The 25,938-nt window shown below is 43.5% G+C and overlaps 3 protein-coding genes across 4 annotated transcripts; 1 reads left to right on the top strand and 2 right to left on the bottom strand.

Moving 5' to 3' along the window:
* Positions 1-279: 279 nt before the first annotated feature.
* On the bottom strand, positions 280-10,553 carry tsen2 (TSEN2 tRNA splicing endonuclease subunit). The gene is made up of 13 exons (XM_039797335.1): positions 10,221-10,553; positions 6,918-6,984; positions 6,785-6,824; positions 4,671-4,916; positions 4,139-4,161; positions 3,836-3,975; positions 3,535-3,609; positions 3,313-3,363; positions 3,004-3,148; positions 1,486-1,522; positions 1,070-1,181; positions 566-655; positions 280-451 (listed from the first exon to the last, which is right to left on the bottom strand). Exons 1-13 carry the CDS (start codon positions 10,389-10,391, stop codon positions 392-394), a joined length of 1,257 nt encoding a protein of 418 aa, XP_039653269.1. The 5' UTR covers positions 10,392-10,553; the 3' UTR covers positions 280-391.
* A 2,194-nt stretch (positions 10,554-12,747) lies between these two features.
* Positions 12,748-16,684, bottom strand: LOC120557215 (MKRN2 opposite strand protein-like). 2 transcript variants are annotated; one of them, XM_039797332.1, is made up of 5 exons: positions 16,248-16,684; positions 14,019-14,231; positions 13,612-13,661; positions 13,236-13,404; positions 12,748-13,096 (listed from the first exon to the last, which is right to left on the bottom strand). In XM_039797332.1, the coding sequence occupies exons 2-5, from the start codon at positions 14,219-14,221 to the stop codon at positions 12,865-12,867; spliced, it is 654 nt and encodes a 217-aa protein (XP_039653266.1). In that variant the 5' UTR covers positions 14,222-14,231; positions 16,248-16,684; the 3' UTR covers positions 12,748-12,864. The 2 variants fall into 2 exon arrangements, with proteins under 2 accessions (XP_039653266.1, XP_039653265.1); XM_039797331.1 differs by lacking the exon at positions 16,248-16,684 and adding an exon at positions 14,370-14,436.
* Positions 15,896-25,389, top strand: mkrn2 (makorin, ring finger protein, 2). The gene is made up of 10 exons (XM_039797329.1): positions 15,896-16,033; positions 17,072-17,200; positions 17,381-17,508; positions 22,294-22,425; positions 22,529-22,704; positions 22,990-23,055; positions 23,301-23,449; positions 23,603-23,713; positions 24,174-24,318; positions 25,063-25,389. The coding sequence occupies exons 1-10, from the start codon at positions 16,008-16,010 to the stop codon at positions 25,228-25,230; spliced, it is 1,230 nt and encodes a 409-aa protein (XP_039653263.1). The 5' UTR covers positions 15,896-16,007; the 3' UTR covers positions 25,231-25,389.
* Positions 25,390-25,938: the final 549 nt, after the last annotated feature.

Raw genomic sequence — 25,938 nt, 5'->3', positions numbered from 1 at the left:
TTGTGACCTTATTGTTTTTAGAGAAATCAGATTTTTGTCCTAAAAATGTTCCAATAATTCCCTTAAGTGAATTCAAATGGGGGATATAATTCAGGATATTCTGAGCCAATCGGACTGTATCAACACATGAAGATGTACACAAGATACATTATGATTTTCATTTTTAATAATTTAAAAAAGGGTAGAAGAACAAAAGTGTGTGTGTGTGTGTGTGTGTGTGTGTGTGTGTGTGTGTGTGTGTGTGTGTGACTTTATGAGCACATGAAAATGTAAATGAGATACTTTATGATTTTCTTTAATGAAAACAGTATTTCATCCTCTTTTGGCTGATGTCATGAGTCTGTCTTTGTGACATCACTCTGTGATATTGCTGATGTCTCCCATCAGCCAATCAGAAGTCTTCCTGCTCAGCGCGCTCTTTGGAGGAAACCCACCTGCTGACGATCACTTCCTGTGGAGAGTGAACAACACAAACTCTCTATAAATAAACATAAATATGATTATTATATATGGAATCATGAGAAAGCTGCTTGTTTTTAACCCTTTAAATCCTGAAAATATTCACCTGAACCTTCAGTCTGCTCAGACAGGCAGGTGAGTCCAGCTCGGCTTCCGATTGGTCGGCTGGAAAGATGATGTAACACAACATCAGCTCCTGTTGGGAACAGGAAACAGAGAAGAAGTCAAACAGAGCAAAAGGTTTCATTATTGGACAATAAAATAGCAAACTGAAAGATCAACTTCTTCAACTCTGGAAACTACAACAATATGTTCTAACTAAAAAGAATTTTGTTTTAAGGTGAAGTATAATTTAGATTCAGATCTCAAATTCTTTTGATTAAATTATTTATTTTCATGTTTCACTGTCCCACATATTTTGCTATTCTAGGTCTTGAATAAATTATTCATAAAACTGTTGAAAAAAAGCATGAAAAAGAGTCAAAAAACAGTTTCAAAAAGTGTTTTTTAAAAAGTGACAAAAACGTTAAAAACAACAACGTATAAAAATTAAGACGTATTTTTGAAAGATCTTTCAGTTTCAGCGTGATGATGTCTGTCGACTCGTTACCTTGGAGACGTTGGAGGTGATCCTGCTGAGAGCCGCCAGAGAACGCCACGAAAACGGACGCAATGGCGAGCCCCTGAATGCATCGTCAGCCCGTTCAACTACCACCGAATAACTACGGGAACAGGAGACACGTTGGTTTACTGTCTCAGAGGAGAAACTATTCACATTTAACAAGCTGACATCACACTAGTTTACCCGTTTTATCATCAAACATGAAACAAACTGACTAATGGATTATCAGAATAGTTGGAGATTCATTTAATAGTTGATAACTAATCCATTCATCTTTGCAGCTCTGGTTTCTTAAAAAAAAAAAAGAAGGAGAGCGACATGTTTTCAGTTTTTACTTTGAGGGTTTCAGGTTGCTTGTAGGGTAGAAGAACAAACGTGTGTGTGTGTGTGTGTGTGTGTGTTACCTGGCGTGGTAGAAAGGTGGTCCTTTCCTGTACAACACTAAAAACAAACAGAAAATTACTTTAACATTAGTCTTAACTCCATCCAGAGCTAGCCTGGGTAAACCCTGACGAGCTTCCGGCAAATCTGAGATTTGCTCTGCAGGTCAGTCTGGCCGAGAGCCCATTCAAGCCCATTTCCAATTTCTCCAAATCGAGGCACCAATCACAACCGTTGAGGCGGGCTTTACACGATGACAATAGCGCAGCGACGGCGAGCAGCTTATTGTTTACATTCAACATGACGGCCACCGAAGCGCAGCAACCCGTTGTTGCGTATTGTAGCAGGGAACTTTAACAAGGCGTCCTTAAAGTCTGTACTCCCCAGCTTTTTCCAGCATGTAGATGGTGCTACTAGAGGGAAGAACACACTAGACCATGTATACTCTAACATCAAGAAAGATACAGAACTGCTCCTCTCCCTCACCTGGGCCAGTCAGATCACATCCAACTACTCCTCATCCCAGCATACATCAGTCAGATCACATCCAACTACTGATCCCAGCATACATCTGTCAGATCACATCCAACTACTCCTGATCCCAGCATACATCTGTCAGATCACATCCAACTACTCCTGATCCCAGCATACATCAGTCAGATCACATCCAACTACTCCTGATCCCAGCATACATCAGTCAGATCACATCCAACTACTCCTGATCCCAGCATACATCAGTCAGATCACATCCAACTACTCCTGATCCCAGCATACATCAGTCAGATCACATCCAACTACTGATCCCAGCATACATCAGTCAGATCACATCCAACTACTCCTGATCCCAGCATACACCAGTCAGATCACATCCAACTACTGATCCCAGCATACACCAGTCAGATCACATCCAACTACTCCTGATCCCAGCATACATCAGTCAGACCCCCACCCCCCCCCCCCCCCTCCCCCCCCCCCCCCCCCCCCCCCCAAAACCCAAACAAAAATAATCCCCCCCCCCCCCACCCAACACCAAACCCCCACCCACATTTTTTCATCCCCCCCACCTTCGGTCAGAAGGACTATCAGAACCTGGCCTGACACGGCCCTGTCCCAGCTCCAGGACTGCTTCCAATAAGGACATGGTTGTGTGCGATATGTTACAGAACAGAGCCCTTTGTGTATTGTTATTATTTCATCTTACTTGTATGCTGCACAATTTACATTACAGCAGAGGTTGAACAACTTAAGGTTGACTCAGAGTTCACTGTTCCTACACTAGTTCAGTTAGTATTAGCATTTTATGCCTTTGAATAGTTTTTACTTGAATACTTACATTTTAAAGAAAATACTGTTTTCATTCAACATTGTGCCCATTATTATCATCAGTGATTAAGTAACTCAGACTTTTAAAAACACATTTTTAAAAGGATATCGTCTAATAATCGTTATCGTCAAAATATCGAGATATTATTTTTTGTCCATATCGCCCACCCCTAGAACACACCTGCGTGTGTGTGTGTGAGTGTGTGTGTGTCTCTTACTGAGGTCAACGCCGTATTTGGCCCCGCCCCCTCCTTTAGGGACCCACCCCCTGCTCCGACAGTGCTGATAGGCTGAGAACGAGCAGACGAAGTCAGGCCGCAGGGACCGGAACTTCCTCCACAGCTGGATGACTGACAGAGGCTCCTGACCAATCACAGAGGAGATCACAGACACATTTATTTAATTCATCTCGTATAGGGCCGGACTATGGTGGAAAGAAAGAACAGACAGACAGACAGACAGACAGACAGACAGACAGACAGTCAGTCACCTGGTTCAGGTAAACAGACAGTCAGACAGACAGTTACCTGGTTGAGGTAGACAGACAGACAGCCCAGACTGTAGACCAGGAAGAAGGCCTGTAACAAACAGACAGTTTACAGAGTGGCTTCTATTAAACCTTCAGATTGAAATCACTTATCTCTCTAATTCTGTCTTTGTTTCCATGGCAAACAGCAGCTGAGGCTCCTGGGTAATGTCGTGTTTACAGACAGAAAGTGATGTTAGCGTGAGTGATGTGTTAACGTCACCTCCTCCAGACTGAGCTGCAGGTACTCTGGGACAGAGATCGGGGTCCGCCGGACCTCCCTGACCCCCCCACACACCTGCGCGCGCGCACACACACACACACACACACACACACACACACACACACACACACACACACACACACACACACACACACACACACACACAAAGTTTTGAAAGAAAGCGCCACAAACGTAGAAAAAGACAACTAAAAACGTACAAGTTACACATGTTTCTCCTCAAACTACATTTCAAACAACAACAGCTCACAGAGTCAAGAAACCCAAAAACCTGAAGCCTCACCTCACCGTCAGGGACCAGCAGGACAAAACCAGGACCTGGAACCAGAGGATCCGGATCAGGATCAGAGCCTGGGTCTGGGTCAGGGTCAGGGTCTGAATTGGGTTTGGGGTGTGGTTTTGGTGGGGGTGTGGGTGGGGGTTGTGGTTGTGGTTTGGGGGTCCCCATTTTTATAAAAAATACATTTTTTTTATTTTTCACAGGAAAGTTTAAACATTCAAAGTGAAACTGTAACTTGTGTCTTGTGAAGGGAACAGTGTTGGTGAACTTGGTGTCTGAATGGTTGAAGTCTGTGAGCAACACAAACATGATCCACCTCAACAAACAATCTAATCAACGTAGATATCCTACCAAAATGTTTCCCCCATATATATATATATATATATATATATATATATATATATATATATATATATATATATATATATATAATAATAATCCATTCTGGGCTTTTTCCAAAGTTTGGACGTTTGTCGCATATTCAATATTTTTGTCGCCTTTATTCACCAAAGTTTTTGTCTCATTTTCGAGTTTTTTGTCTCTTTTCTCAATCCATGCGAACATCTCCGGGGGCCTCCCTGGATAGTTGGAGATCTCCACCCCCCCCCCCAAAGTTGAACCCAAAGTAACGTCCTTGGTATGGACACCGATACGTAAGATATCCTACAAAACTACGTCGGCTACAAGGCTGTGTGAGGCCTAGCGAGAATAAACCCTTTTTATTTTTTTTATTCTAAAAATGCCGAATTGAGCAGAACGCCCAAATATTTTTAGCACAGGAAGCAGAATGTAAAATCAGCAGATTCTTCAGGGGAGTCTGGTGAAGAGAAAGAACTACCTGGAGCTTTTCTTGGCCTCTGCCCCGACCTCTGACCCCCGACGCTGCCTCTTCTGGTGGGGACAGGCTCCGCCCCCTGCTGCTGGCTCCTTCCCCCTCTGTCCATCCTCCCCCTCTCCCCCCTCCCTCCTCACATCCTCCATCTTTACTGGCTGAGAGAGGCTGAGCAGCGTTTGATTGACAGCGTCTTCATCCAATCCCTGCGCAGAGAGAGAAGCCCCCGCCCACCGGAGCAGCTCCTCATACCTGGAGGAAGAGAGGAGGGTAAACAAGGCACGTTTAGTCTCTAAACGGTGTCACCGTGTTGCTACGGTTTCCGTGTTGAAGGACATGTTTCCTCTGAATGGTGTGAAACAGCTTTGAGAGGTTGTCTCTGGTCTGGTGTCCCAGGTGATACCGCATCAGCAGAAACGTAAACTGTGTTAAACACCTGATTTGGGAGGGAAAAAAAATCACTCTTATGCCAGAAAGGTAGAGCATGCTGAAGCACCATGAACTGCTGTGAAGCGGAGCTATTTTCATTTCAGCACCTGTGTTATTTAATCAGTCTGGCCTGGACACCGGCTGAGATCAGGCGATTGCTGCAGCACGCGGACTCCTCTATTTCTTCCGCAAGCCGCGAGAGAATGTGTCAAGCCAGGCAGGTAATCACATAAAGGAAGGCCACAGTGCAGCTGGATACTTTACAAAATAAATATGATTTTGGCTGTCTTCACTTCTCAGAGAGACACGCGATCAGGCACACGGTGAGAGAGACACACACAGACACACACAGACACACACAGGGAGAGAGAGACACACACAGACACACACAGGGAGAGAGAGACACACACAGACACACAGACACACACAGGGAGAGAGAGACACACACAGACACACACAGGGAGAGAGAGACACACACAGACACACACAGACACACACAGGGAGAGAGAGACACACACAGACACACACAGACACACACAGGGAGAGAGAGAGACACACACAGGAGAGAGAGCACACACAGACACACACACAGGGAGAACACACAGACACACACAGGGAAGAGACACACAGACACACACAGGGAGAGAGAGACACACACAGACACACACAGACACACACAGGGAGAGAGAGAGACACACACAGACACACACAGGGAGAGAGAGACACACACAGACACACACAGGGAGAGAGAGACACACACAGACACACACAGACACACACAGGGAGAGAGAGACACACAGACACACACACAGGAGAGAGAGACACACACAGACACACACAGAGAGAGAGACACACACAGACACACACAGGGAGAGAGAGACACACACAGACACACACAGGGAGAGAGAGACACACACAGACACACACAGACACACACAGGGAGAGAGAGAGACACACAGACACACACAGACACACACAGGGAGAGACACACACAGACACACACACGACACACACAGGGAGAGAGAGAGACACACACAGACACACACAGACACACACAGGGAGAGAGAGAGACACACACAGACACACACAGACACACACAGGGAGAGAGAGAGACACACACAGACACACACAGACACACACAGGGAGAGAGAGACACACACAGACACACACACACAGGGAGAGAGACACACACACAGACACACACAGGGAGAGAGAGACACACACAGACACACACAGGGAGAGAGAGAGACATGTTCTGTAGAGGATGGTCTCATTGTGACCGGTGCAGAGAACAGCACCTCTAGTATGAAAAGCCAGGCGTGCGATCGGGCACGAATCTACGCTTCACGGCGCTTCAGTGTGCTCCTGGTGTTAGAAACTGTAAAGATGGACATTTTTTCAGTTTCTCTGCATGTACTGTATTTCTCTTTTTTTTTAATACTTATTTTATATGAAATTCTTGAACACTAATACTTAAAATGTACTGGTGATTGTGCCAGAGTCCTCAGGGTTTTTATGAAGCCATTACATGTTTTTACCCTCGCATTACATGGGTTTTATTTCTACTACGTGATTTGGATTGATGTGTGAGAAACAAATTAACATGAACAAGGGTTTCTATAGTAACATAAAACTCTACGAGCCTTATATGTGATGTCATCGTGTGACAGACAGTAAGTGATGTCACTGACCTGGACTGGGAGACGACGGGCAGAAGCAGACCTTGGTGTTCTGTAACAGAAACAGAGAGCAGCTGAGTGCAGCGGGCAGCCCTGATTGGACCAGACTCAGGACGATGATGTCATGGTGTGGGTGGAAACTCACGCTCCCATTGGTCCGAGATGTTGTGGTCCGGTCTGGCTCGGGACAGCACGCCTTTACCAAAGTAACCCTAAAACAAGATTATAGCATCAAATAACTAACTGTAACTCAGTGTCCAGCAATACTGTAACACACGAAACAGTATATCTATCTATATCCGTGGTCTCTGTATATCTGTATTGTCTCTGTCTGTATATCTGTATATCTGTATCAGTGTCTACTATATATCTGTATCTGTATGTGTGTCTGTGTATATCTGTATATTGTCTCTGTATATCTGTATGTATCGGTATATGTGTCTTGTATCTCATCTGTATATGTGTCCTTATTGTATGTGTATTTATTTGTGTAAGTGTCTCTGTCTGTATTGATCCCTTATCAATGTCTTGTATCATCTGGATTGTCTTTATGTCTTGGCAATGTTTGTTGATCTTGATCCTGTATATCTGTATTTGTATGCCACATTGTCTGTGTATATCTGTATATCTGTATCAGTGTCTCTGTATATCTGTATATCTGTATCAGTGTCTCTGTATATCTGTATATCTGTAGCAGTGTCTCTGTATATCTGTAGCAGTTATGCTCTGTATATCTGTAGCAGTGTCTCTGTATATCTGCGTCAGTGCTCTATATCTATATCAGTGTCTCTGTCTATCTGTATATCTGTATCAGTGTCTCTGTATATCTGTATATCTGTACCAGTGTCTCTGTATCTGTATATCTGTAGCAGTGTCTCTGTATATCTGTATATCTGTATCAGTCTCTGTATATCTGTATCCCAGTGTCTCTGTATATCTGTATATCTGTATATCTGTATATCTGTATCAGTGTCTCTGTATATCTGTATATCTGTATCAGTGTCTCTGTATATCTGTATATCTGTAGCAGTGTCTCTGTATATCTGTATATCTGTATCAGTGTCTCTGTATATCTGCGTATATCTATGCTTCAATGTCTCTGTATATCAGTACCTGTATATCTGTATCGTGTCTCTGTTACATATCCTATATCTGTATCAGTGTATCCGTAACTTTCTATATCTGTATGTGTCTCTGTATATCTGTATATTTCTGACATATCTGTATCAGTGTCTCTTGGTATATCTGTATATCTGTATCAGTGTCTCTGTATATCTGTATACTCGTTGTATATCTCGCTGTATAGTGTCTCTGTATATCTGTATATCTGTATATCTGTATCAGTGTCTCTGTATATCTGTATATCTCGTATCAGTGTCTCTGTATATCTGTATCAGTGTCTCTGTATATCCAGTATATCTGTATATCTGTATCAGTGTCTCTGTATATCCGTATATCTGTATCAGTGTGTCTGTATATCTGTATCAGTGTCTCTGTATATCCGTATATCGTGTATCAGTGTCTCTGTATTATACGGTATCAGTGTCTCTGTATATCTGTATCAGTATATTCTGTATATCTGTATCAGTGTCTCTGTATACTGTATCAGTGTCCTGTATATCTGTATATCTGTATCAGTGTCCCTGTATATCTGTATACCTTATCAGTGTCTCTGTATATCTGTATCAGTTCTGTATATCTGTATATCTGTATATCTGTATCAGTGTCTCGTATATCCTATATATCTGTATCAGTGTCTCTGTATATCTGTATCAGTGTCCTGTATATCTGTATATCTGTATCAGTGTCCTGTATATCTGTATATCTGTAGCGTCTTCAGTATATCTGTAGTATCAGTGTCTCTGTATATCTGTATACAGTATATCCGTATATCTGTATCGTCTCGTATTACATATCCGTATATCAGTGTCTCTGTATATCTGTATCAGTATATCTGTATATCTGTATCAGTGTCTCCTATCGCACGTATCAGTGTCTCTGTATACGTACAGTGTCTCTGTATATCTGTATATCAGCGTGTCTCTGTATATCTGTATCAGTGTCTCTGTATATCCGTGTATGCAGTGTCTCTGTATATCTGTATCAGTGTCCTGTATATCTGTATCAGTGTCTTTTGTATATCTGTACCAGTGTCTCTGTATATCTGTATATCTATAGTGTCTCTGTATATCTGTATCAGTGTATCCTGTATATCTGTATCAGTGTCTCGTATATCTGTAGCAGTGTCCTGTAGCTCTGTAGCAGTGTCTCTGTATTAATATCTGTATATCTGTAGCAGTGTCTCTGTATATCTCGGTGTATCCGTATCAGTATTCCTGTATATCTGTATATCTGTATCAGTGTCCTGTATATCTGTATATCAGTGTCTCTGTATATCTGTATATCCGTGTAGCAGTGTCTCGTATATATCCGTATGTCTCTGTATATCTGTAGCAGTGTCTCTGTATATCTGTATCAGTGTCTTCAGTATCTGTATATCTGTATACCTTTATCAGTGTCTCTGTATACATCAGTGTCTCTGTATATCTGTATCAGTGTCTCTGTATATCTGTATCAGTGTCTCTGTATATCTGTAGCAGTGTCTCTGTATATCTGTATCAGTGTCTCTGTATATACCAGTGTCTCTGTATATCTGTATATCTGTAGCAGTGTCTTTGTATATTATCAGTGTCTCTGTATATCTGTATCAGTGTCTCTGTATATCTGTATCAGTGTCTCTGTATATCTGTAGCAAGTGTCTCTATATCTGTAGCAGTGTCTCTGTATATCTGTATCGTGTCTCTGTATATACCGTGTCTGCATATCTGTATCAGTGTCTCTGTATATCTGTATCAGTGTCTCTGTATATCGGTATCAGTGTCTCTGCATATCTGTAGCACTGTCTGTATATCTGTATCAGTGTCTCTGTATATCTGTATCAGTGTCTCTGTATATCTGTAGCAGTGTCTCTGTATATCTGTATCAGTGTCTCTGTATATATCAGTGTCTCTGTATATCTGTAGCAGTGTCTCTGTATATCTGTATCAGTGTCTCTGTATATCTGTATCAGTGTCTCTGTATATCTGTAGCAGTGTCTCTGTATATATCAGTGTCTCTGTATATCTGTAGCAGTGTCTCTGTATATCTGTATCAGTGTCTCTGTATATATCAGTGTCTCTGTATATCTGTAGCAGTGTCTCTGTATATATCAGTGTCTCTGTATATCTGTAGCAGTGTCTCTGTATATCTGTAGCAGTGTCTCTGTATATATCAGTGTCTCTGTATATCTGTATCAGTGTCTCTGTATATCTGTATCAGTGTCTCTGTATATCTGTAGCAGTTTCTCTGTATATCTGTAGCAGTTTCTCTGTATATCTGTGTATCACACCGTGACCGGTCTTAGATCTGACCCGGGTTAGACTCGGTTTACCCATTGACATGGGTTTACCTGGTTGTAGATTTTCTGGATGTGTTCCGGGTCGCAGACCAGCACGTGTTGGTTGATGAGCTCCGCCCGGAAGTGGCTCCTCTCCTCCGGGCTGCGGCTCACCGGCAACGGAGCCACGAACTCCTCGTGCACGCGCGCGCGTCTCCGCGGAGCCCGAAACTCCGCGTGCATGCTGCCGCGATCGAACCGGGTCCGAACTGATCCGGAGAAGCGAGGGACGCTGACTGGTTAGTGGCTGGAATGGATACAGCTACGGCTAAACTCTCCGCTCGGGTTTGTTTTGCTGTCGGACGCTTCGGTGTCACCGAAACTGTGTCCGGGTGGAACTTGTTGTTGTATGGTTCCGGCAGTGTAGGCGTTGCGGGGCTGCTGCCCTCCACATGTCCAAGTTAAATCAGGTAGTTCCAAACAGAACTGGCTTGAGATCAGCTGATGGTTCTCACTGGGTCCAAACTAACATAACACAGAAAACTCAAAGTCCTGTCAGTCTAACAAACGATACCTGTACATCCTAATAAAACATGCTTCATTATATATATATATATATATATATATATATATATATATATATATATATACATATATATATATATATATATATATCACACATATATATATATACATATACATATATATATGTATATGTGTGTATATATATATATATATATATATATATATACACAATTATATATATATACATATATTACATATATATATACACATATATATATATATATACACACACACATATATATATATATATATATATATACATATATATATATATATATATACACACACATATATATATATATGTATACATGCCCCCCACCCTTACCCTGAACAAAGTCAATCTACACTATTCTGCTCATCTACCTCATGTATATTTCAATCTTACAATTACAATATTGTTATTAATATGACCACTGCACTAAACTGCCTTGCATTATATTTATATCTAAATCTTAAATCTCAGACTATACTCATATTGCACTATTCCTTCCCTCTCTTCAATTGTTATTGTATATTTCTTGTAAATTCTATTGTATTGTTATACTGTATACTTAACAGTATTTTTTATATATATTTCTCACTGTCCTTCTGTTTTTATTCTTATATGTTAAGTGAGTGTTGTACTTTGAGAGTCAAATTCCTTGTTGGTTTACGCAAAGCTGGCCAATAAAGCTGATTCTGATTATTCTGATGTTACTTTAGAAATGATGAAAGTGGGGCGACCTCTAGCTCCCCAGTTTGGTTTGGTTTATTCGTTTATTTGTCAGGGACCATGCACAGTTCAGGCCCTGTACCAGAGTTAGCCATAGAGCTAATTTACATCTGTGGTCCCTGGGCAAGGGAGATAAAAGGACAATATTGACAATATAGACAATACTGTCAAAACAGATAGAAACTTAACAACATATAACAAGCATTACATAACGTATAAACCAGTAGAAGCCTGTATATTGCTATTAGGACTATAGATAACATGTGTCAAGGATGTATAAATTAAATAAACTTCAGCTGGAGTCCGATTTACTACGGCAACGCTGTTGACCGCATCAGTGATCTCTTTCCATTCCTCATTCTTTATACAGTCTTTAATATCAGTTTTCAGGCTGCCAAATAGTACACACGTTAGTACAAATGAACCGGAGATATCAGGGTTTCAATCTCCACCTCTGAAAAGTGCCGCTTCTCAGCCGGATTACGTCTCGCCATGTCGTGAATTGTAGGGGCGAGGCCTCAAAACCGAGAATATATTGGGGCGTGGTATTTAAATGACGATCGCTTCAAGCCGCTGCATTTATCAATGTACGACCACTCTTACGCTCTGATTGGTGTGATACCAACGTTTCATGAATCACATGTGAAGCCTGTCTGCGCTCATATCTGCGCTGGTTTCTACGTTAGGTTGATAAATGAGGGCCATTAAGTGTGTATCGTGCCAAATTGGGGTGTTCAAATGCCACTTATTGGTGTAGTTGCTCCTCGACCTGTTTAAAGTTGGTCAATGTGTTGGGCCTTAGGCTAGCATACACTTTTGTAAAGGCAAGGTCTTGCAGTCTTAAACGTACGGTATACTAGCCGCATCCAAGGTGGCTTTATGGCGTGCGAGCAGAGGTTGTGCACGGCTCTTTTTTTTTCTCAGCGGTGCGCGACCAAATGGAAACAGGAGGCCTGAACGAGTTCGCCAACAACTGAACGCCAGGACTCTCAGAGTGACTGCAGGTCTCTCTGGTAAACTTCCTGGGTTAAGATGAGTTCTTTTATGGTGAATGAAAGGCTTGATCCGACGAAGTAGATCATCCAATCAAATCAAAGCATTGAGGTCAATGCTGCTGCCAGTTCTGCCGTTGTTTACCTTTTTCTTCGTCTTCTAGTCTGTAGAAAGAGCAACGTCGGTAGCCTTTGCTCATTAGCGCCACCTCTGTTCAGGAGAAGACTGCAGCTAGTGTTGGGACCACCAGCGCAGGTATAAATAGTCACAGCGATTTCATGACGTCACATATGCGCGCGCCAGCTCGGCTGCGGTTACTGTAAAACACGCTTTAGACGTCCAGTGAGGTTTTGCTCTATTTCTCTCCATGGGACTGTAGATGAGGGGTCCATCCACACTCTGAGGGCTGAGTTCCAGTCCAACAGACTAAAATATGTCTGGTTTAGCTGCTGTGTCCTGCTGTCTGTCCACCATGTAGTACTGGTGTCTCTGGATGTGGCGGTACAGCGTGGTGTACTTGGTGACCCTCCTCATCCTCGGCAGGATGAAGCTGTGAGTGAAGGTGTCTCTGCTCACAGGGCTCCGCCCCTCTGCTGCCAGGACGCTGTTGATGAAGCCCAGACAGAACGTGAAGCAGTTATGGTGCTCCTCGTCGAACCTGAGAGACACACACAGACAGACAGGCAGGGAGAGAGGCAGACAGACAGGCAGATGAGAACGGAAACACTCAAAGAGAGAGGAAGGAGAAAGCCTGACATTACAGGCTGGACGTCAGGCTTTGTCCTGAATCTTGGTACCTGTGCCAGGCGGGGTCCCACATGGGTCCATCAGAGAACTGGTCCAGGTACCGGTCCCACTGAGCCAGCAGGGGGAACATGTCGGGCCGGACCAGAGGAACACTGACACAACTCTCCCAGCCGCTCTGATCCCGAACAACACCACTCTGAGTGTAGTTATACACCACTCCTACACACACACACACACACACACACACACACACACACACACACACACACACACACACACACACACACACACACACACACACACACACACACGTACACACACACACACACACATAGATACACACACACAGCCACACAGGTACACACACACATTACATGTTGATGACTTCATCTGTTTGTAAACTATCGTCATGGTGATGGATCATACCTGAAGTGTTGGAGACACCAGTGTGCAGATCTGACATCCCATCAAACTCTCAACACACACACACACACACACACACACACACACTCTTGTTATTTTGCAGCTTTTGTGGACGCTTTTGTTTTGGTCTATGGTGCTTACCTGTTGCTGTGTGTGTGTGTGTGTGTGTGTGTGTGTGTGTGTGTGTGTGTGTGTTTGTTTGTGTGTGTGTGTGTGTGTGTCGTGTGTGTGTACCTGTGTGTCTGTACCTATGTGTGTAGCTGTGTGTGTGTGTGTGTGTGTGTGTGTGTGTGTGTGTGTGTGTATATACATTTGTGTTTGTACCTGTGTGTGGCTGTTTGTGTGTGTACGTGTGTACCTGTGTGTGTGTGTGTGTACCTGTGTGTGGCTGTTTGTGTGTGTGTGTGTACCTGTGTGTGTTGTCCTGTGCGGGAGCGACCAGAAGGCAGCAGGACGTCTTGTGTCCGTTGGTGAGGGGGGAGGGCAGGCTGACCGGCGCCTCCTGCAGTCTGCTCCCCCTCAGCTGCTCCCCACAGCTGGGACACTCCTCTGGCACCGAGAAGCAGAAGATCTCCTTCTCACAGTGACTGACACGGATCACACACACATCCATCCTCCGACAACTGGACAGAAAACACACACACTATCAATAACTTGTGTATAGAATGTGTTGGAGCATATTTTGGAGAAAAAAAAGTCTTTTATTTTGACAGAAACTCAGTCATTAGTTTGTGTCTTTAAAGTAGCATAAAGTCTTTTACCTTGAAGGAAACTTTCTCCTTTTTACTCCTCAGATCTTCTGTTCCTCCTTTCTCCTCCTCTTTTCACTCTTTTCTTTGACTTCTTTTCTCCTCTTTTCACTCTTTTCTTTGACTTCTTTTCTCCTCTCGCCTGCCTGCCGTCTGAACCTTCTCCTCTCCTCCCTCTCCGTATCACACCTGGTTGCTAGGTTACAGCCTATCAGATAACGTCCCTGCCCGGCTCCGGCCTATCAGGTTGCAGGTGCTCACCTGCTCCTGCTGACCTTTGGACTGCAGGGCGCTGTCACTCTGAGACAGGAAGACACAGAAACTAAGTTATCTTTCAAAATAAAAGATTACATGGTACTTTAAAGACACAAACTAATGACTGAGTTTCCTTCAATAGAGTGCGGATCTGGCCGCATTTTTCTGTCCGAGCCCGGCCCACGACCGACAGAGCAGTAACCGAACCCGGCCCGAGCCCGACAGGCATTAAGACATTTCTGTCCGAGCCCGACCCGAGCCCAACACAGTTAAAATCTCATTTTGTTCTCATACTAATGACATGTAGGTGTGTTTGTGTGGAAAGCTTTTATGAAGCAGCTGTAGGAAGGCATTCAGAAATGTCAACAGATGAGGCATCAGCTCACACGGGACAACAAGCGCACGTTAACACACACACACACACACACACACACAATAATCAGCTGTTTTAAATTTAAAATGTTCAATGCCTTATCGTGCTGATGTGACCGAGCCCGACCCGTTGGGTATCCATCCTCTATCCTTCAATATAAAAGACTACATGCTACTTTAAAGACACAAACTAATAACTTAGCATAATGGCAGCTCGGAATACAATCTCATATTTTACGAAGATAGTTCACTGAAATGTGTTTCTGAAAACATTTTAAGAGAGAAATAGGCCATGCAGTTGCTGAGTCACCGACCTCGCCAGACTGCCAGACGGCCGATTATTGGGTTGGTGTGTCAGGGCCTTTAGACACACAAACTATTGACTGAGTTTCCTTCAAAATAAAAGACCACATGCTACTTTAAAGACAATGAGATCTGATTGGTTCATCAGACTGATTTGACACTTTAAATAACTCCTTGAACGGCTGTTTTTGCTTTTTTAAATCCTATATGTGTCTGTCAATTGATAAGTATAATTAATTGATTAATATGAAAAAGGAAAAAAGGACAAAATTAAAGAAATGAAAAAAGATTTTTGTTACATTTAATCTAAACCTAGTATTCATTACATGTATGTAAAACAAAACGGAAATGCATTACTCACAAGTAAATATAGAAAATAACTAAATATAAAAAATATCCATAAAACTAGAACTAAAAGAAACTAAATAAATGAACATAAACATGCCAGGAGTCAGCAAAGAATAGAAAAACATTAAATAGGGAGCACGATCGTACAGTTTTAATGTTTCTAAGTTAGTCCACATCCGCCGTTAAACAATCAACTGAAGAAGAAGAAGCAGAAGAAGAAGAAGAAGAAGCAGAAGAAGAGTTACCAACAGTCAGATAAACGTCACAGGAACCTTCCCGCTGCGGCTGCCAGTCGGACTCGGACGGGTTTGACCGCGACACCAACGCGACAACTTAAACCCGCTAACGTTAGCTGAAGCTCCGCGAGGAAAAATGAGCACCAAACAGGTGACCTGCAGGTAGGTCTGTCTGTCTGTTGGTTACCTGTCTGTATGTCTGTCTGTCTGTCTCGCGGTCTGCTAACTGTCTGTTTGTCTGTCTCGCGCTCCGCTAACTGTCTGTCTGTCTGTGTGAGATGGCTGCAGACGCGTTAGCCTCGTGCTAATGTTTTTAGCTGTTAGCTTGTGTACGGTTTGGCGTTAAACCCAGCCAGTTTAACCAACATTAACTCACCTGATCTGTCTCCTTCAGCTACAACATGTAATATTAGAAACAATGTGCACGTGACACATGAACGAGCCGGACAGGGAGACACTTAACGGTTCAGATGGTCCGTCTGAACGAGAATAAGCGTTTTCCTAGGATGGGGAAGGAATGTCCCGCCTTTTTTTCTGGTTTACTCTGCCTCTGATTGGCTTACCTTGGCCATGCCTAAACCCATCCAATCCAACCAACGAAGGCACCGAGTACTAGCCAATCAGAGGCAGAGTAGGGCGGGACATTCCTTCGCCATCCTAGGAGATGCTAATCCGCTGACTGAACTGTTATGTGTTTATGTACTGAATATCTTATACTGCTGTGATGTGTGTATGTGTATGTATGTATACCTTATACTGCTGTGATGTGTGTGTGTATGTGTATGTATGTATACCTTATACTGCTGTGATGTGTGTGTGTGTGTGTATGTATACCTTCTACTGCTGTGATGTGTGTATGTATACCTTCTACTGCTGTGATGTGTGTATGTATACCTTATACTGCTGTGATGTGTGTATGTATACCTTATACTGCTGTGATGTATGTGTATGTATACCTTATACTGCTGTGATGTGTGTATGTATACCTTATACTGCTGTGATGTGTGTGTGTGTGTATGTATGTATACCTTCTACTGCTGTGATGTGTGTATGTATACCTTCTACTGCTGTGGTGTGTGTATGTATACCTTATACTGCTGTGGTGTGTGTATGTATACCTTATACACATGTTTAATTACCGTAGTTTAAACTGAATCTCAAGGGGGTAACCATGGTAACTCCCTGTGTGTTGTGTGTCAGGTATTTCCTCCACGGCGTGTGCAGAGAGGGAAGCCGCTGTCTGTTCTCCCACGACCCCAACAACAGCAAACCCTCCACCATCTGCAAGTTCTACCAGAGGGGGGTCTGCGCCTATGGAGAGCGCTGCAGGTAAAAAAGAGAGAGAGAGAGAGAGAGAGAGAGAGAGAGAGAGAGAGAGAGAGAGAGAGAGAGAGAGAGGTCTGTGCCTACAGAGAGCGCTGCAGGTAAACTGGTGATGTTTTAGAGGGAGGGAGTGTGTGTCTCTGTGTAGACAGTGAACCTGTGTCTCTGGTGTGTTTCTGTGTGCAGGTATGACCACATAAAAGCTTCATCTAGAGGGGGAGGAGCTCTAGAGGATCCCACAGCTGGAGGAGGGGCTGGAGGCGGACCTTCAGTCAGAGGCGGAGTTAAGAAGACGCCGGTCCTCAGAGACAGAGGTGAGACAGACAGACGGAGATAGAGGTGACACACACACACACACTCACTTTCTTCGTCGATCGTCGGGAGAATTAACAATCGACTATCGATTCATCATTAATATTTTTATATTAAAATTCATTATTTATTTAACTTTTTATAAATTAAAAATGCAATGAAAATACAGCGTGTTTTTCCTCGATGAGATCCTAATTACAAGAACAACTTGTGGCAGTTAAACTGGAGGTTGTAGATATAGATTATAGATGCGGTGCGGCGCTCTGAAGCAGCAGAACCTGCAGCTGCGAGCCGGCGTTCTTAAACAGAATGTAACTCCAAACTATCCAAGGCACGGGACAAAGCCTAATGAAAAATAACCAGTAGGCTAACTCACATACAACTTCTGCACCAGTCTACTGATGTTTGTTGAGAAAGATAAGCATGTTGACATGATGTGGGGTCAGACGCGACCGCTACCTAGTGACTGTAAGTCCAGCCGCCCAAAACAGCCACGTTGCCGGGATGCACAGGTCGCCTACCTCCGCGCTAACTGGGCCAGCCCGGGGAACCTTATTCCGTTCTTCGTGGTGAGTTTCTACCAGTCTGGTGATGGTACGTCGTGACGAAATGTGATACACTGGTTCCATGTATCCATCTCAATGAACTTGCAGGTCCCTTGGGTGATTTTCTCCGCTCGTTGTGCATCACAGCTCCTCCGTGATAACGCCAAGCTGATGCTAGGTTGAGACTGAGAACAGGATGCACCGCGGCCGCCACCGACATTAACCAGGGTCGGATACACTTTGTTTAGGTAGGCTACACCGTTTGAGTCGTGGCCGTGTTGTACTCATACACGGCATCTCAGCGTTTGCAGTGAACTAAGTTGTTTAAAAAAATCTAAATGGTCCCACGCCACACTTGGCCGTGTCTCTTCATGATTACTTTTGAAATCAAAACGGAAACTCGCAGCCAGGTAACTGAGTATGGAGTCAAATATTGCCCCCGAGTGGTAAAATGTTTAATTTTTTCAAGACTGGCACTACGCAACGCAACCACTATTAGTTTAATCGATAACAAATTAAATTCATTGACGAAATTCTTAATAATCAATTATCGATCGTCGAGTAATCATGCCCATCCCTAGTAGGGAGCTACGTCTCTTCTTTTAATCTAACTATACTGTCTCTCTCTTTCTTTCTTTCTTTCTTTCTTTCTTTCTTTCTCTCTCTGTGTCTGTCTGTCTCTCTCTCTCTGTCTGTGTGTCTCTCTCTCTCTCTCTCTCTCTCTCTCTCTTCACACTCATCTCTCACTTCCGACATGGCGCCTGTGTTTGGCTTCGCCGCTGCTGCTGGTTGCTCGTCCCGTCTCGTTTTGTTTGTTTCCTGTGCTATATTGCTACTGAGTTTGTCAACAAATGTTGTGTCAACGGCGTGGGTTTATGATCGCCAAACGCTGCTGCTGATCCGATCCTCTATGGGGGAGTGCGGTGGTGGATGCACCTGGAGTGTTACGGGTGAGTTTACAGCCCCGTTTGTCTGTCCATCTGCATCGGCTGTCTGTATGCGGCATGGAGAGGGCCAAATACGACCCTCTCATAAACGACAGAGGAAGCGAGGAAAAAGGGCAGGGAGACAAGTTCAGCTAAAAAAGCTCCGGAAGCTGGGGGTCTTTGACTGCGACTCCAGGCCGTCATGTCTCCGCTCTGTCTTCCCAAACGCCCCCTGTGCTCCGGTCCGGGTGCCCTGCAGAAAACCTGCCTCTGGCCGCAGTGTGTGCTCCGTGCATCTGAGGTCGCTGCCGCGAGCCTCTCTCTCTGCTTCAGGTGCTCCTGCATCGCTCAGGATGGGTTTAATAAATGCCCGTTCAATTGCAAATAAGTCTCTTTTGCTCAGTGATTTATTAACTTCCAAGAACATGGACTTTATGTTGCTTACGGAAACATGGCAACGGGATTTGGAATATTATCACTTGAATGAGCTCTGTCCTGTGGATTGTACTTTTATCAGCACCCCAAGACTCACAGGCCGAGGTGGAGGTCTTGCTGTGGTTTTTAAAAAACATTTCATCTGCCAGTCATTGAGCGCTGGCACGTACTCTTCCTTTGAACTACAGATTACTAAAGTTGGTCGTTCCAGTTCATTTTATTGTATTTTAATATATCGGCCACCTGGGCCAGTGGCATCTTTTCTTAATGATTTTTCTGATTTCTTATCATCCACCATTAAGCTGGAAAAAGTGATTATTGCTGGTGATTTTAATATTCATGTGGACGATGATACTTGCAAAAATGCTGTTGATTTCGTAAATATCACTGCATCTTTTAATTTTACTCAGCATGTGTTGGGTCCTACGCACAGCAAGGGTCATACGCTAGATCTTGTTTTTTCTCATGGTTTGAACATTAATAATGTTTGCATCGATGATGTATTTGTTAGTGATCACAAATGCATCTCATTTGATCTTGTTTGTAATGTTGATCCTGTGCCTGCTAAACGGGCGTCCAGCTCACGTTTTATTAACACTGTTGAGAAATTTTCAGACTCATTTGATTTAAGCTCAGTTTTTATTTCTGATGATGTCGATGCTTGTGCACAGTTGTTTCTTGATCATTGCACCCTGCTGCTGAACAAAGTGGCGCCTCTTAAAATTAGAGAATTACCCTCTGTTAATACAACCCCGTGGATGAATGATGCCATTCGCAGCTTGAGGCGTATCTGTCGGAGAACTGAGCGTTTATGGAAAGTAACTCAGCTCCAAGTCCATCGCCTGTATCTTAAAGAGCTCTTAATTGACCTAAATGAAACGATCAAGGAGGCTAGAGCCTCTTATTTTACTAAGCTGATTTCTTCCTGTAAAAACAATCCAAAAGCTCTGTTTGAGACCATTAACAACATTGTTTCTCCTATTACGTGTACTGTCCCTGTGTTTTCAAATGTGGACTGCAACCGTTTTTTGTCTCATTTTGTGGACAAGGTTAGTGCTATCAGGGCAGGCATCATTCCATCAGTAAGCGCCCATATTGTTACTCATCAGACACTTTCGGTACTGGACTCCTTTTGCCCCTTGTCCCTGAATGACTTAATTAAGCTAGTGGGCTCGATGAAACCTTCCCAAAGTCCTGTTGATATTTTACCAACATCTTTACTTTTAAAAACATTACATCTGCTGGGACCATGTTTGGTTTAAATTTTAAATTTATCTCTTCAGCTGGGCCAGGTCCCTAGCTGTTTTAAGCATGCTGTTGTCCAGCCCATATTGAAAAAGAACAATCTTGATGCAGCTTTGTTTAAAAACTACAGGCCTATTTCTAAATTGCCTTTTTTATTTAAAATTTTTTAGAAAAGGTTGTTGCGAGCCAGCTAAATAGAGTTTTGGATTCTAATAATATTTTCGATAAATTTCAGTCTGGCTTTCGAAAAAACCATTCAACTGAGACTACTCTCCTAAAAGTCTCTAATGATATTTTGATGGCTGCTGATGGGGGTAAATGTTCTGTTCTAGTCCTTCTGGATCTGAGTGCAGCGTTCGATACGGTTGACCACTGCACTCTGATTGAAAGACTGAAAACAACGGTGGGCATTACTGGATCAGCTCTGGACTGGTTTTCTTCCTATCTTTCAGACAGGAGTTTTTCTGTGTCAATGGGAACTTACTTGTCAGACTCTGCTCCTTTGTCTTGTGGTGTGCCTCAAGGTTCTGTGCTTGGCCCTTTGCTATTTAGTCTTTATATGCTTCCTCTTGGTAAAATTATTAGTAGTTTCGAAGGTATATCTTACCATTGTTATGCTGATGATATCCAGTTATATTTATCTTTTAGCCCCGATAAGCTAGACAAACTGTCCTTGTTGCACAATTGTTTAGCCTCCATTAACAAATGGATGGCTGACAATTTCTTGCAATTAAACTCTGACAAAACTGAGGTGATGATCTTTGCCTAAGATAACATTACCCCTAGGATTAGGCAGGCCATTGGGTCTCTATCAGTTTCAGACTGTAATGCTGTGCGTAATCTGGGTGTCATTTTGACAAATCTATGTGTTTTAACAGTCATGTGAAGTCTGTGGTTCGTTCCTGTTTTTTCCATCTCAGGAACATTGCTAAGATTAGATCTGTGGTTTCTCAAAGAGAGATGGAGATGCTTGTTCATGCTTTTGTTTCCCTCGTTTGGATTATTGCAATGTACTATACACCTGCTTAAACAAATCATCCTTGGGCTCCGCAAGTCGCACAGCAGCAAGACTTTTATCTAAGACCAGCAGGAGGTCGCATTACTCCTGTGCTTAAGGCTCTTCACTGGCTACCGATTGGTTTTAGAGTGAATTTTAAAATTTTAACTATTACCTATAGAGCCTTACATGGCCAAGCTCCCTCGTACATCCAGGAACTACTGCACGCACACACTCCTGGTCGGTTCTTTGAGGTCTTCAAGCCAGGAGCTCTTAATTGTTCCTAGAACACGTTTTAAAACAAGAGGTGATCGTGCATTTTCGGTGGTGGCCCCAGGGCTCTGGAGCTCTCTCCCTTTTATCCTTGAGAGTTTTGGATTCTCTGGAAACCTTTTAAAAAAAACACCTGAAGACTCATCTTTTTAGACAAGCATTTTATTAGCCATATAGCTTTGTATGTGTTGTCTTTGCTCTGTTTTTGTTTTACTGTAAAGCACTTTGTGACCCCTTTTGTTTGTGAAAGGTGCTATATAAAGTTTACTTACTTACTCTCTGTCTGTCTGTCTGTCTGTCTCTCTCTGTCTGTCTGTCTGTCTGTCTGTCTGTCTGTCTGTCTGTCTGTCTGTCTCTCTCTCTCAGTCCTGGGTGTAGACACCATGTTTGGGGGTCCAGCAGACAGTTTGGGGTCGGAGGTCATGGCAGCGGCGGCGTCTCCTCACTCGTACGTGGACGCCATCAGGACGGGTCTGGACGCTTCAGCACAGGACCAAGGTCGGATCAAATGCCGGCTTCTGATTGGCTAGTAGTTGTCTGTGATTTTAATCATTACTACAGGATGATAATATAATAACAGCTGATGTTTGTTTATGTGTAGCTCCTCCCCCTGTGGGCGGGGCTTACCCTAACCTCCCCCCGCTGTGTCCCTACGCTGCTGCCGGACACTGTTTCTACGAAGACAACTGTACGTATCTCCATGGCGACCTGTGTGAGGTGTGCAGGTTGCAGGTGCTCCACCCCCATGACCCCGAGCAGAGGAGAGCGCATGAGAAGGTGTGCACGTTAACACAGAAATCAGAACAGATGTGTGGACAGATGTTCATATTTCAACACCAGATTTTAGTGTGTAGCATTTACCCCAAACTTTAAGAAAACATTTCACTATTTTGGAAAAATGTCAGATTGTTGAGAAAAAAGAAATTGGAATATTTTGACTGGATCAGCTGTTTTTTATACATCTGTCTGTCTGTCTCTCTGCCTGTCTCTCTCTCTGTTTGTCCGTCTGTCTCTGTCTTTCTGTCTCTCTGCCTGTCTGTCTCTCTGCCTGTGTGTCTGCAGATGTGTCTGCTGGCCTTCGAGGCCGACATGGAGAAGGCGTTTGCAGCCCAGCTGAGTCAGGACAAGGTGGGTTCACTCAGCGTGTGTGTGCCTCCAGCCATCTTTTCTCATGGAGGTGTGACTTTTAGGAATTTTACAGTTGCATGGAAGCCTCGTTCTCTTTGTTTGAAAAGGGCGCTCAGGCCGGTCGGTTCCCAACGCAGGTGTGTTCTCTCTGTAACCATGCTGCTGTTGTCCAGGTGTGTTCTCTCTGTAACCATGCTGCTGTTGTCCAGGTGTGTTCTCTCTGTAACCATGCTGCTGTTGTCCAGGTGTGTTCTATCTGCATGGAGCTGGTGGTGCAGAAGCTGAACCCGTCAGAGCGCCGGTTCGGCATCCTGTCCTCCTGCTGTCACACCTTCTGTCTGGCCTGTATCCGCCAGTGGCGCTGCACCCGCAACTTCAGCAACAAGATCGTCAAGTAAGACGCCTTTCACACGGGGGGACAACAACAAGAGGGGAAAAAATCATTTAAAAAAGTGTGAAAGAAACCTGTGTGTGTGTGTGTGTGTGTGTGTGTTGTTAATCTGTGCAGCTGTAGTAAACTGTGTGTGTGTGTGTGCGTGTTTTTCAGGTCGTGTCCCGAGTGTCGGCTGGTCTCAGAGTTTGTGATCCCGTCTGTTTACTGGGTGGAGGATCAGGACGAGAAGGACCATCTCATAGAGCTCTTCAAGTCTGGAGTCAGGTCAGCTTTCAAACATTTAGTTACCAAGTCAAACATCCTAACTATCTGTCTGTAAATTAAGATAACACACGTAACGTCAGACATAACCACAACGTTATCTTAGTGTCTCTCCATGTTCTCCCTTCTGATTCCTCACGTCTGTGTCCACTTTGGTCTTCATTAAAGTTCTGGTTTCTTGACCATGTTGGTCGTTAATATCAGCACACAGCAGCTTTTAGACATGTTTCTGTTGTTTGTTAGCAGATGGGATAAAGAGGAGGAAACCTTCACACAATACAAGTCAACAGAGAGAGGAGAGACACACACAGACAGACAGACAGACGACAGACAGAGATACTTAATATGCTCTGTCTCTATGCACTGTAGTCTTCCACAAAGCCAGGGGAAACACAGGTTAAAATGAACATATTGTTTAAATCAGAAATGTGACTGAGCGTTGATCTGCGTCCTGTCTCTGCAGTAAGAAGGCCTGTAAGTACTTTGATCAGGGTCGGGGGTCCTGTCCATTCGGGGGGAAGTGTTTGTATCTTCATGCCTTCCCAGACGGAACCCGAGCAGAACCGGACCGACCACGCAAACAGCTGAGCTCTGAGGGGAACGTCCGGGTAAGAAGCCACACTCAGGTTTTGTAGTTTCATAAACTTAAATGGTAACGTCTGGATTAATTTAACCTGGACCATATTCTCCATGTTTCTGATGGGAACAATCATCTCTGAAACTGGTCCAACACACACACACACACACACACACACACACACACACACACACACACACACACACACACACACACACACACACACACACACACACACACACACGTGGAGACACAGACACACACACACACACTGTAATGTAACCCTACAGGACTAATGTTCAGCAGCAGTTAGAGTCACTAATAGTTCTGTTGTTGCTGCTGACAGACTCACATTATTATTCTAAGTGTCTGACAACATTATGGGATGGATCCCTACAGAGATAGACCTTTTAGTTAAAGAGTAAGATCCTTTTAGTTTAACATGAAACAGCCCCGAAATCACCATCACCAAACTCCACCAGACTCCATGTACATAATCAGGACTTTTATCATCGTAAAACACACTTCATTCAAAGTGGACAGAAACTAAATCAAACTACCAAAAGCCGTCTTGGTTCATCTTTCCACTGTTCCAACAATCACCACTCTGGTTTGGTTGAAATAAACCCTTAATTCACCCATTTACATGTGGAGATATGCTGGCTCTATACACGCTAAAAGTCCTGATTATTTACATGGAGTCTGGGTGGGTTTGGTGATTTTGGGGGCAACAGAAGTCACTCTTTAATAACTGAGTCTTTTTTTCATTTTTCAGTTCATGAACAACGTGCGTCTGTGGGACTTCATCGAGGAGCGCGAGCAGCGCCCAGCCCTGCCCCTGCCGTCCCTGGATGATGACCTCACAGAGCTGAGGGAGCTGTTCATGCAGATGTCTGGGCCGAGCCAGGACGGGCCGGAGAGCCCCACCGCCGCTGACCCGTAGACCCGGGACCGAGTCTCTGAAATATTAAATCATATAATCAATCTGCTGTGTTTCAGTCTGGGAAAACTAAATCCATCATGTCCAAGAGTTTGGTGATTGATAGATCATTGCCATTTTATTTAACGTGTAAATATTAAATACAGACTCGGTGTGAAGTCATTCTCTGGTGTCCAGTTTATGTTCAAACTCTTTCTGACAAACAGTGGGATTTTATGTGATAAACTGACACAAAGTGGCACATAATTATTAAGTGGAAGGAAAATGATACATGGTTAAAAAACTGAAAAGTGTGGTGTGCAAAAGTATTCAGCCCCCTTTACTCTGGTACCCCTAAATAAAATCCAGTGCAACCAATTGCCTTCAGAAGTCACCTAATTAGTAAATAGAGTCCACCTGTGTGTAGTCTAATCTCATGAATGAAGAGTGTTTTACGATGATAAAAAGTAGTAGAAGTAAAAGTAGTGATTATTTACATGGAGTCTGGTGGGTTTGGGGATAAGGATTTCGGGGTGGTTTCATGTTAAAACTAAACCAAAAGCTTTAGCTCTCTAGGGCTCCTTTCCATAATGTGGAAAAGTTCAAGGGGTATGAATACTTTGTGTGTGTGTGTGTGTGTGTAATCTGTGGTAACATTAGCTAAGCTATCAAGGCTACATGCTAATGTAACATGATACTTTTAGTTTTAAAGTCAGACTCACATTATTTTCA

This window comes from Perca fluviatilis, chromosome 4 (genome assembly GCF_010015445.1).
Source record: "Perca fluviatilis chromosome 4, GENO_Pfluv_1.0, whole genome shotgun sequence".
Taxonomy (NCBI): domain Eukaryota; kingdom Metazoa; phylum Chordata; class Actinopteri; order Perciformes; family Percidae; genus Perca; species Perca fluviatilis.
Note: the sequence above shows the minus strand (reverse complement) of the source record. Positions and strands in the feature narration are given on the sequence as shown.